Source organism: Ascaphus truei, chromosome 12 (genome assembly GCF_040206685.1).
Source record: "Ascaphus truei isolate aAscTru1 chromosome 12, aAscTru1.hap1, whole genome shotgun sequence".
NCBI lineage: Eukaryota > Metazoa > Chordata > Amphibia > Anura > Ascaphidae > Ascaphus > Ascaphus truei.
This window is the reverse complement of record NC_134494.1, coordinates 17,112,894-17,125,172: the sequence shown is the minus strand read 5'-3', so window position 1 is coordinate 17,125,172 and position 12,279 is coordinate 17,112,894. Positions and strand designations below refer to the sequence as shown.

General features: G+C 47.1%; 1 protein-coding gene across 7 annotated transcripts in view; it reads right to left on the bottom strand.

Moving 5' to 3' along the window:
* Positions 1 to 12,279, bottom strand: part of CRACR2B (calcium release activated channel regulator 2B) — a 66,597-nt gene that overhangs the window by 2,817 nt on the left and 51,501 nt on the right. For 4 of the 7 annotated variants that reach the window (XM_075566835.1, XM_075566836.1, XM_075566834.1 and 1 more), the window contains 4 exons: positions 10,937 to 10,993; positions 8,792 to 8,887; positions 2,277 to 2,464; positions 612 to 683 (listed from right to left, as the gene is read on the bottom strand). In XM_075566835.1, the coding sequence (XP_075422950.1) occupies positions 612 to 683; positions 2,277 to 2,464; positions 8,792 to 8,887; positions 10,937 to 10,993 (413 nt within the window). Of the gene's footprint in view, positions 1 to 611; positions 684 to 2,276; positions 2,465 to 8,791; positions 8,942 to 10,936; positions 10,994 to 12,279 lie in introns of all 7 variants that reach the window. The other 3 variants (XM_075566838.1, XM_075566839.1, XM_075566840.1) reach the window with 3 other exon arrangements.

The window sequence follows — 12,279 nt, the reverse complement described above, 5'->3', positions numbered from 1 at the left end:
GGCTGCTGAATGTTAGTCAGTCCCCTGCATGGGCCTGGCTGTTGTTTTCTGTTCTAATGTGTTTGCTGATATGAAGCTGTTTTATGTGTAAAGCTGCTGGCTAAGGCTACATCCATAGTGGTTGCGACGACGCGAGCGCCAAATGCAAACCCACGGAGGCCAATGAGCATGTGCATAGTGTGCGCGTGCGAGACAAACTTGTTTGTCTTTGCCGCGTGACGGCCGTGTCACGTGAGCAGTTCAGCCAATGAGGGCGAACCATCTCCGTGATGTCATGGCCACGCCCACCTGACATGCTCCCGGCACGCCTCCGCGGCACCCCGGCCTGCTAGAGGAGAGTGTGCGCGCACACTAAAACTATGTATGTGGCCTAATAAAGCCTATGTTTATTTTCCCCTAAAAACGGCTCTGTGCACATCTCCTACAATCCTATATAAATACAGACACCTCTATCTATCTATCTATCTATCTATCTATCTATCTCTATATAAATACACACACATCTATCTACAGTATCTCTGTATAAGTATCGATCTTACTATCTATCTGTTCCTATATATATATATAGATCTCTCTCTTCTCTCTCATATCTATTTACACAGTTATAATACCTGAGCAGTTCGAGCTGTCGCAGAAGGCTCTGCTTCTCTTTCTGCATATTCCTGGAAACTTTAAATACTTCCCTATGGGGAGAAAACACGAATAGAGCACTTGCCAATCAATGCGTTACTGGTCCCACTTCCTTCTGGCACTGAAGGTGGTAATTGGGGGGCGCTGCCTGCTTTTAAAAGGGCCAGTAGCACATTTGGGTTAACCCCTTTAGTGCCATTAGCAACTAGGGATTCGTACTGAATCACCCCAATATGCCTAGTTTGAGAGCTCGTATCCTGTCCTGGGGTTAAAGGCTCAATCCCTCCTAGAACCATAGTGTACTAATGGCAGTGACATGGTTAAGGGGTGAGTCCCTCCTAGGGGCAAAGTGTACTAATGGCAGTGACATGGTTAAGGGGTCAGTCCCTCCTAGGAGCAAAGTGTACTAATGGCAGTGACATGGTTAAGGGGTGAGTCCCTCCTAGGGGCAAAGTGCACTAATGGCAGTGACATGGTTAAGGGGTCAGTCTCTCCTAGGAGCAGAGTGTACTAATGGCAGTGACATGTTTAAGGGGTCAGTCCCTCCTAGGAGCAAAGTGCACTAATGGCAGTGACATGTTTAAGGGGTCAGTCTCTCCTAGGAGCAAAGTGTACTAATGGCAGTGACATGTTTAAGGGGTCAGTCCCTCCTAGGGGCAAAGTGTACTAATGGCAGTGACATGGTTAAGGGGTCAGTCTCTCCTAGGAGCAAAGTGTACTAATGGCAGTGACATGGTTAAGGGGTCAGTCCCTCCTAGGAGCAAAGTGCACTAATGGCAGTGACATGTTTAAGGGGTCAGTCTCTCCTAGGAGCAAAGTGCACTAATGGCAGTGACATGTTTAAGGGGTCAGTCTCTCCTAGGAGCAAAGTGCACTAATGGCAGTGACATGTTTAAGGGGTCAGTCCCTCCTAGGAGCAAAGTGCACTAATGGCAGTGACATGTTTAAGGGGTCAGTCCCTCCTAGGGGCAAAGTGCACTAATGGCAGTGACATGTTTAAGGGGTCAGTCCCTCCAAGGAGCAAAGTGCACTAATGGCAGTGACATGTTTAAGGGGTCAGTCTCTCCTAGGAGCAAAGTGTACTAATGGCAGTGACATGTTTAAGGGGTCAGTCTCTCCTAGGGGCAAAGTGCACTAATGGCAGTGACAAATTTAAGGGGTCACATCTGGGTGAGTGATGCATTTTTTTTTAACTACAACCTGACACCTATAAGTATTTTTTCAATCATTTGTTAAAGTTACTTTGTAAACATGGTGATTTGTGACTTGGGAGGGATTTGGATTTCCTCTGGCTGCTCCCTTTTGTCTCATATCCCGGTGTGTTCAACAAGAGTTTGCACAGGCAATGCCCCTCTCTTCCCCCTCCCCTTATCTTTAGTGGCTCTATGATAAGGACATGGTGGGAGAAGGGTAAATAAGACACTTGATTGACAAACACTTCCTCATTTAGTGGGCCGTGTAGAACTTCAACTTGTGATGAAAGCAGCAAAGTCTCTACTTTTATCACGTATAGATTTGTTTACGGGAGCCAATTAGCCGGTTCTATTCTTTGCAAGAGGATTTTTGATGGGTGTCCCTGTTGGATTGCACCTTGGAGGTGGGTGGAGAGGAGTTTGGAGTGTGGGTGGGGGCGGGTACATTATTACCGGTTCCTGCGCTGCTCCTCCGCCTGCTCCTGTTTGCGGAGCCTCTGCAGGTTTTTCTGGGCTCTGTCCAGGTCACCAGTTGTCCGCTGCAGTTGCTCGTTGAGGTCCTCGTTGAGTTGCCTCAGGCGGTCGTTTTGGACCCGCGTTTCCAGCTGCTCTGTGTTTATAGAGTGTAACTGGCGCTCCAGCTGTGAGAGAGAGACCGGGACAGTGACATAGTGACAGAGTGTCCCTTCCACTGCAGGGTGACACACCGTGACATGGATAGAGGGGACCTATGGCCCATGGAGTGTGTCCCTCGCACTGCACGGTGACACAGAATAGACCATGGAGTGTGTCAATCCTACTACAGGGTGACATGGACAGTGGGGACCTATAGCCCATTGAGTCTGTCCCTCCCACTGCCGGGGGACACAGTGACACAGACATAAGGTACGTGTCTACCAGAGGGTTATGTGTAATGGCACTGGAGGATCTAGACTACCCCTGCTTTTCTTTTTAGAGACGCATAGTATGGCTCTATGTATAATTGTATTCATATAGTGCAAACCGTGTATGCAGCCCATTACAAAATTACAATACAAGGTAATTAAATGAAGTCCAACAGGTAAATGACAATATAAGGCAAAAGGAGACCCTGGCTGAAGATCTTACAATCGAAGGGTATGTTGGGAGACTTACAGACACAGTAGGAGTAAAAGTGCATTATTAAAAGTGCAGTCAGGGGAGGTCAAGTTAACCTGGAGGTCGTAGCAGGGGCGCAGATAATTGAATGAGATGCTTCTTTGAAGAGGTGAATTTTCTGCTGGGCTGTGAATGAAGGCGCTAGATGATTATAGTAACACTACTTTTTATTTATACCCTTCCACTTCTGCCTTCTGCTAAATAGGATATTTATTTGTTTTAAATAAACTCCATCGCTTTCTAGTTTTAAAAGATAAATGTTATAAGAAATGAATACATCGATTACGTCAAAGACAGAACCACTGCGGTTTTTAGGGCACCCCCGTCTGCCACCGCAGGGTGACACGGCGGCACAGACAGAAGTGACCTATGACCCGTTACGTTTGTTCTTACCGCAATGTGATAGCAACAGAGGCAGAAGGCAATGGCAGATCTAGTCTCCCACAGCAAGGTGACACTGACACAGATAGGAAGGACCCGTGACGCATCCAGCCGGTCCCTCCTTAAAGTGACAATCTAACAGATAATACCTTAAAGTGACACACTAATAGAACTAACAAAGTGTGTCCTTCACTGCAGGGTGACACCGTGACACAGACAGAAGGCACGCATTACTATGCAGCCTGCCCCTCCTTCCTCAGGGTGACTGTGTGGCGTCTGTCCCTCCCACTGCAAGTTGACACAGTGACACAGAAACTTGGCAGCTATAGCTGTATGTAGTATGTATATCTTTATATAGCGCCCCCACAGCTGTACACCGCACTTTACAAGAGAGACAGTACAGGGAAATAGAGCACAATAAGTGCAGCAAATAAGATCAGGCAATGGGTAAGGAAATCCCTGCTCTATCTAAGTGTATATTAATGTGCACCTTCCCCCACCTATAACCGGCTTCAGCGAGAGCCAGCAAAGCAGAACCTGGAATGGAGGAGACTTGGCAAGAGGACAGAAGAACAGCATCAGGGTCATAGCAGCATCCCACATTACATCCCATCAGTGCCCGCAATGCCGCACTGGCGCTAAATGGGTTAACTGGCACACTGCCAGCGCTAGGTACAGAGAGGCTATTGGTGCGTACAAAGTTCAGGTTGGGATCCAGACAGGATTTAATGAGGTCAGGGGGAATTCTTGCACATTGTGTGTTATAGGGTGTGCTCTTATCACCGGCTCAGCACCCAGCTGCTCACTTATAACTCTTAAACTGGGGTTGTACCTTACATGCTGTAATTATGCTGTAATTATGGCCATGTCACTGTAAATCCCCCAGCTCTGCTAAGGCACTTCCAAAAACATATACACTGTATACTGTATGTGAAGTTAACACAACAGCCCTTGAAGTGATAGTTCATAGTTCATACGAGGCAAGTGTGTATGTATGTATGTATGTATGTATGTATATATATATATATATATATATATATATATATATAGCAACTGTAAATATTCCTGTATATTCATCTGCATGTCTTAGACAGGTCTGCAACCCTGTCTTTCACCATTATCACCCAGCAAACAGCACTTCCACTGCAGCAAGGGATTCTGGGAAATAACATGCAAATGAGCACACAGTGCCACTTTTTATCTCATGCTCACATTACATGAGCAACCCTTAGTCAATGCATGCTGCTTTAAACACAGCTTTTAAGCAAGGACTTGGGAGATGCAAAGTCAGTTAACCCACTCACAGACATGTTTCAACCTTGATGGGTATCATCAGTGTGAGGTTGGCTTGCTGACATTTGCTCAAATGAGATAAGAGTAGGTAATCACCACGACTATTAAGGTTATGGTGGGTAAAAAAAGTGACTAAAACCCTCCACAGTAAAGCATAAAGCAACTGTAAATATTCCTGTATATTCATCTGCATGTCTTAGACAGGTCTGCAACCCTGTATATATATATATATATGTGTATGTAACGGGTATTCCCCCACCCAATAGCATATGGTATGTGTGTGCAGGGAACCTAATGTTACCAGGTGTGGTGCTTTACCTGTTAGGCTCACAGGGGACCTAAGCCTCCGCCACGGGGAGCCTGGGGCACGTATAATAATAGGAGTAACCTCGTAAACGGTGCAGTGCATCCATCAGCAATGGCTCCCACCAGAGGGGGAGTGGTCCTCGCAGGACAATATATATATATATCACACACACAGCATGTAAAACAACCAATAACAACCAATAACCATGGTCCCAAGACTCAACAAAGTATCCGGACGTTCCTCCTTCTCCTTCCGTGCACCCCAAAACTGGAACAACCTACCAGAGACTCTCATATCCACCACCAGCTTAAGTTCTTTCAAATCTAAGGCTGTCTCACACTTTAATCTGGTCTGTAACTGTTTCATACGCTCATAATATATATTTTCTTTAACTGTGCATGCAATGTCTTGTATATAATGTATACCTTGTTCATTTATGTAACTATTTGTAACCATGTATTATTTTGTTTTACTCTGTGCCCAGGACATACTTGAAAACGAGAGGTAACTCTCAATGTATTACTTCCTGGTAAAATATTTTATAAATAAATAATAAAATAAAATAACTTTACTGTAGCAACCGTAATTATTCATAAAAATATATATATATCAACAGGTGTCCCTCTCTAGGGGAAACACTACTACTGCGTCTCGCAGGACACTACCCCCTTTCACCGGGTGATCCCACCCCGTGTCCAGTAACCCCACACAATATGTCCTCCACCCTCAAGTGAGATAAATATATGTGTGACTGCGCAGCCACTATGTCTTGTATGAATAGATGGTATAGTTGGTGCACTTGAAGATTACCTGCCGAGCACTCCAGTGCCCGGGCCTGCCAAGGAGCTTCACAAAGGATCCGCTGACCGCTGACCAAAGGAACTACCGTCCGGGGCGATCCCACCCGGATGGCTGCTGCAGCGACAACGAAGGTCTGAGCCCAGACCTCTGGATGGATGCGCGGCGTCCGCTGTGTCCCTAACTGACTCTGAATAATAAGGGGCAGGGTCCCTAACCTGGGGCCTGTCCCTGAAACACTCAAAGCTACTGGTGACTCAGGGCTATCTGGGGCCTAGTGGGCTGCTGGCCTAGTGCAGGGAGTCACTGACTCCTGCACCCTACCTCCTTCCCCTAGCTGCTGCTGACGCCGACTGAACTAACGTGCTAAAGCCCGCGAATTGTATCTAATCTCCCCTGCAGGGAGATGCTGTAGCCCTCTTGGCTCCCTGGGGTCATGTGGGGCGCTCCTAGGCTCATGGGATATGTAGTCCCTTCTCTAGAGCCCTCTTTCTATTGGCCAGCGTTCGCGCGGTCTATCTGCGCATGCGCAATGTCCCTGGCTGGCCGCCGCATGCGGGACACACTGCGCATGCGCGAAGTTGCGCAACATGGCGGCGCCCTGCTCGGGAGCCGCCGGGGACCTCCGGAGCACCGGAGTGCTCCCTGCTCGGCCCCCACCCTCTAGAAGTGCCGGCGGGTCTATCTAGTGACCCCCGGCAGCGGAGGTAAGAGGAGGGGGGGTCGCGGCACAAAAGGGGACCTGGCTACATATATATATATATATAGTATTGGTATTATTTACTCTTTGGTCTGTTGCAGGCATTTTTCCCATTCTCACATATGTATCACTGTTTTCCCCTGAACACAGAAACTACTAATGCTGTATAAACCTGTTGGCTCGCAGGCCCTGAGCCTCTGCCACGGAGAGCCTGGGGCGATATAATTCTACCACTTGATGTACCCACCTGGGAGGGATCCCGACAGAGCGGGAGGAGCCCCTCACAGGACACAACCCAATAATACACTTGGCAGGATAAAACAATAATAACTCTTTACTTAATGTCAGGCTTATTACTGTACATGTATATACTATATGTATATACTATATATATATATATATATATACACACACACACACACACACACACACACACACACACACACACACACACACACACACACACACTGTATTCCCCTCTCCCCTGCCCTTACACACCCTGTGGAGATATGCGCGTGTTTGTAGGGTTACCACAGCAGCAAAGTCTTGTGTATGTGGGGCCCCAGTGAGGCCTGTATGTCAGTAAACAGGGGATCAGCAACAGCAAACATACACACACTGTGCTGAGCAGTGTTATATCTGTGTGCAGTGACCTTATTGATAATGTGAGAGGACACGTGAGGAGTTAGGTTACCATCACTGAAGGAAAAAAGGTTCCGGAAACCCCAATAACTAAATAAATAAATACCTAAAGAATGGTAAATAATTCAGCTATGAATAAAGAAATGTGAGAGAAAACGTATGTATGCCTCTTGTCTAATTATTCAAATATCATTCCTAATACAGTAATTGTATTATCACTATACACAGCTTTGTAGTGATGCCTAAAAAAATGGTGCCTGTTCTGGGTAACATCACCCAAAACTCATTAAAAAAAACACATGGGATGGGTTATTGGTGCCTTCTGTCTGTGTCACTGTGTCACCCTGCAGTGGGAGAGACACTCCATGGTCCATTCTGTCTGTGTCACTGTGTCACCCTGCAGTGGGAGGGACACTCCATGGTCCATTCTGCCTGTGTCACCCTGCAGTGGGAGGGACACTCCATCGTCCATTCTGTCTGTGTCACTGTGTCACCCTGCAGTGGGAGGGACACTCCATGGTCCATTCTGCCTGTGTCACTGTCTCACCCTGCAGTGGGAGGGACACTCCATGACCCATTCTGCCTGTGTCACTGTCTCACCCTGCAGTGGGAGGGACACACTCCATGACCCATTCTGTCTGTGTCACTGGACACACTCCACAGGCCATAGGATCCTTCTGCCTGTCGCCCTTCTCACTGTTACCCTGCAGTGGGAGGGACACACTTCATGCTCCAATGCTGGCTCCCTTGACAGAAAAGGGGTTACATTAATAGCAAAGATTACATGAAGTTACAATACGTTTGCAGGGGTACAGCAGCAGTCCCCTTCCAAAATAATTTCCCCCCCACTTAGCCCAACAGAAGGGTCTTTCTGAGCTAATCCATGTTCCCCTAACCTCCAGGGAACCCCCATAGGCCCGACATATTGTTTGGTACCAGTTCTGACCCAACACCCCCCCCCCCCACACACAAATAGGACTGTGGGGTTACGAAGAGAAAGCTGCAACGTCATCTCCGGTGTCACATCTCCCGATGACGTGGCAACTTTTTATTGGCTGTCAGAGCGAGCCCTGGTCCGGCAGCCATTTTGTGTCCATGTATTCTATTCAGATGAGTAGAGACTGCTGCTTTGACATTTTCAGTACCAAAGAGATCACATGAGCACCACGGCCCAATGGCTGACGGAAACGGAAGTGGAGGGGGCTCCACTTAGGGTATATGGAGCAGTCGGCCCGATCAAAAACCAGCCCCTGGAAAACGAGCATTACCCCGTGACGTACCGGGCATGCAATTAGGGCACTTACAGAGGCAATCCAAGCGGCACTATTAAAAACAAAAAATCGGCAAAGATCCTTCTTCCCAGGTTTCATTAAATGGCTGCCTTTCAGTTTCACTAAATTCTTTAGCCAGTGTAACTCAGCAGCGGCAATGTATCCTTATATGACTAAGGTAACATTATCTATTGTTACAGTTTGCACCTCAAATTGGCAACAAATTATCACAAACACTAAAGCATTACAAAGATCTTGCACTGCTGGGGAGGTGGGCTAAAACTCATTAAAATGGCATTAAGAGTTGAATAATAATAAAAAATAATGTATTATCTAATACTACGAGAGAGAGAAAACACGTAGGATATTGCTTGGATTGCTCCTTCAGAGATGAAATAAATAGGGAGTAATGAGATGACCAGATGATGACACACTGTACCTGTCTCTGTCGCAGGGCGATGAAATCCAGCTCCTGCTCCTTCTTGCTGAGCTCCCGCTGCAGGGCTGTGTGTCTCTCCTGCTGCCTCGGGGAGACCTGCGCAGAGGGACAACCTGAGACCCGTTCACCTGGGCAGCGCACTTTACTGCACTGAGACACGGGGCAGAGACGTCAGCCGCCCAGAACCACACTGAGTCAACAGGTTTTTTTTGGGGGGCGGGGGGGTTGTAGTCCCCACAATGTTTTACATTTTAATGGAAAAGTGTGGATTTTATTTTTATCCATTGGAGTGTATGAGACGCTGATGCTAATAATCAGTAAGGCTGACCCAAATCAGTGAGAGTTGAACAGTCTGATGGATATAGCCAATTGAAGGTTCTGTCAGCTCCACCATTTGTCTGTTATCTGAGATCAGCGAGGAACTTGCAAAAAAATACATTATTTATACAGTGGTTCACCATAATATATATATTTAGGTATGGGTGGGTAAATGTATGTATGTATGTATGTATGTATGTATGTATGTATGTGTGTGTGTGTGTGTGTGTGTGTGTGTGTATATGTATATATATATATATGTATATGTATATGTATATATATATATATATATATATATATATATATATATATATATATCAAATAAAAAGATCACTTGTGAGCACATTCACATGTCTTAGGCAGGTCTGCAACCCCGCCTTTCACCATTATCACCCAGCATACAGTCTTTCCACTGCAGCAAGGGATTCTGGGAAATGATATGCAAATGAGCACACCGTGTCAACTTGTGCCTGAAAAACAATTGTTACATGGAGTCCATATAAGCTAATGCTCGCTGTTAACACAGCTTTAAAGCAGAGCATGGGAATCAGATGCAAAGCCAGAGAAACCACACACAGACATGTTTCAACCTATGTGTATTTATATATATATATATATATAATCTCATCAGAAACCTTCTTCAGGGTTCCCCGCGGGCCGAAACGTCAGCTAACCAGGTATTGTATGGATGAATAAATAGATTTTTTGTGCTTCACCGATGATATGTCCCCAGTGCTGGTAATCTAGGGCCTCATGCAGTAAGCGCCGATAAGCCGTTTATCGCCATTTTTTCGCCAAATTTGCCCTCCTGATTCAGTAAGCGCCGATAAGTGGGAAAAATCGACAATTTTTGTTGCCGATAAAAACTTATCGGCAGCCGGGTGCCGATAAGCCACTTATCGGCACTTTTTGAACTCGGCTGAATTCAGGTAGCCCCGATCAGCTTTTCGCTGCTGATCGGCACTCCAGAATGGAGAGTTTTTCGGCAATCCAGCCCGCCAACTAAAGTTGGCAAGTTGGTGGAGGAGAAGCATCGGCAAGGGCGACACTTAGAAAAAAATCAGCCCTTTTTCCTGTCTGTGATTGATGCCGGGGGTCTCCGGAGCTGATACCAGCACCGGAGCCCCCCGGCATGCATCCGAGGCAGGAAAAATGCATGTACAGCCCACTTCATTACCTTAGCGGCTAACCACTTAGGCAATGAAGGGGTTAACCCACCGTGCCAGCTTTATTGTGGGTAGCGGGGGTGGGTGAAGGGGGTATTTGGCCCTTGTTTGTTTAGGGCTTGCGGGGGGGTTGCGGGTGCACTTAACCCCTTCACGACCGTAGCAGTTAATACCGCTACGGTCATGAAGGGGTTAAGGCCTCCCGCTACCCACCCGCAAGCCCTAAACAACCACCGTTGGGGCTAATACCCCCTTCACCCACACCCGCTACCCACAATAAAAAAAATACACACACAGCAGCCCCACACTAAATAAATAAATATATCTAAATAAATAAATAAATAAATATAAATAAATAAAGATATATATATATATATATATATATATATATATAACCCCTAACATCCACATATATGCACATTAATGATACTATAGGCCGGCGGGGGCCCTCAGGTGTTACCCGCAGGCCTGCAGTACCAATTATGTGCCCCCCCACATTAATGTCAAAACACATACTTATAAAGAAATAAGCCCCCCCCCCCTTAACACATACAGTATAGTAATGGCCACAATTACTATTATCCACAAATCGATAATAGTGAATGTGCCCATTTTAAATACATAAACACCAATCAATACATTAAATACATATAGTACTCACCCATGTCCGGCTGCCACGATGAAGGCCATCCTCATCCTGCCCATGCCCCCTCCGCTGCTGCAAAACAGACACAAGAATGAAAACATCCAATGTAATGTCCCCTAACCCCTTAATCACCATAGCTGTTATTAACCGCTACAGTCATTAAGGGGTTAACCCACCCTCACCCACCACTCGGGAGGCCTACATACCCTCCCACACTAACCCCCCCACCCCGTGAGGCCTAACCACCCTCACCCACTACCCACAAGGGAGGCCTACCCACATACCGTTGGGGCCAATACCCCCTTCCCCCACCCCCAGTACCCACAATTAAAACAATACACCGCCCCACAATAAGCATCATTCTATTTATTAAATACATTACCCACCCCCTGTGCCCCCCCCCATAAATACATGATTTATCCTTTTACATACAGGGTTCATACCCCAGCCCCACGCGAGTCCCCGGCGGGCTGGCGGGGCACCTGACAGACCTACAGGGTACCAGCAGCTTGTTTCAAACAGGTTCTGGAGGCCTGTTGGTGGGTCCCGCCAAGCGCCATGGCCCCCAGGTGGTCTCCTTGGGTCACCGTGGGCCACAATTGGGTTCCCACGGTAGGCCCCCGGATGTCTGGGAGCCCCGGGTCAGACCCACAGGTGTCTGCAGGGCCTCGGGTGGTTCCCACGAGGGTCTGGGGAACTCACGAGTGCTCACTACAGGTCCGCAGTGCCCCCACGGATGTGGGACCACCGCTTCATCCCCGCATCTATGGGTCCGCGGTGCCCCCACGGATGTGGGACCACCGCTTCATCCCCGCAGACTACGGGTCCGCGGTGCCCCCACAGATGTGAGGCCAGTGCTTCATCCCCGCAGGTGTCACCCGTGGAACCACCAGCCTGATACCCGTGAGATACCCGAGGAGACCGCAGGTGGTCTCCAGAGGTCTCACGCAGAACCAAGAAACCAACCCTGAATGTAAAAAAAATAAACCTGGCCTATACATTCAATACATACACCCCCCCCCCCCCCCCCCAACACCTACAGTACAATAATGTGCAAAATAACTTATCCAGATAGGGATAATAGATTATTTGTCCATTATTAAACACATTAACTAGCATATTCAAATAAATAAAGTACTACTGACCTCATCAATAAGAAGCCCCCGTCGCCAGCAACATCCTTGTCTTTCGTTGCCCACAAAATACATAGCCAATACAAAGCCAATACATTGCAATTACATTCAGATATCAATTAACCCCTTAAACACCTTATCGGATAATAACCGCAAAGGTAATTAAGGGGTTAAGCCACACTGGCCCGATACCCACCCTTCACCCATTCTTTTGTACAGTGGCTT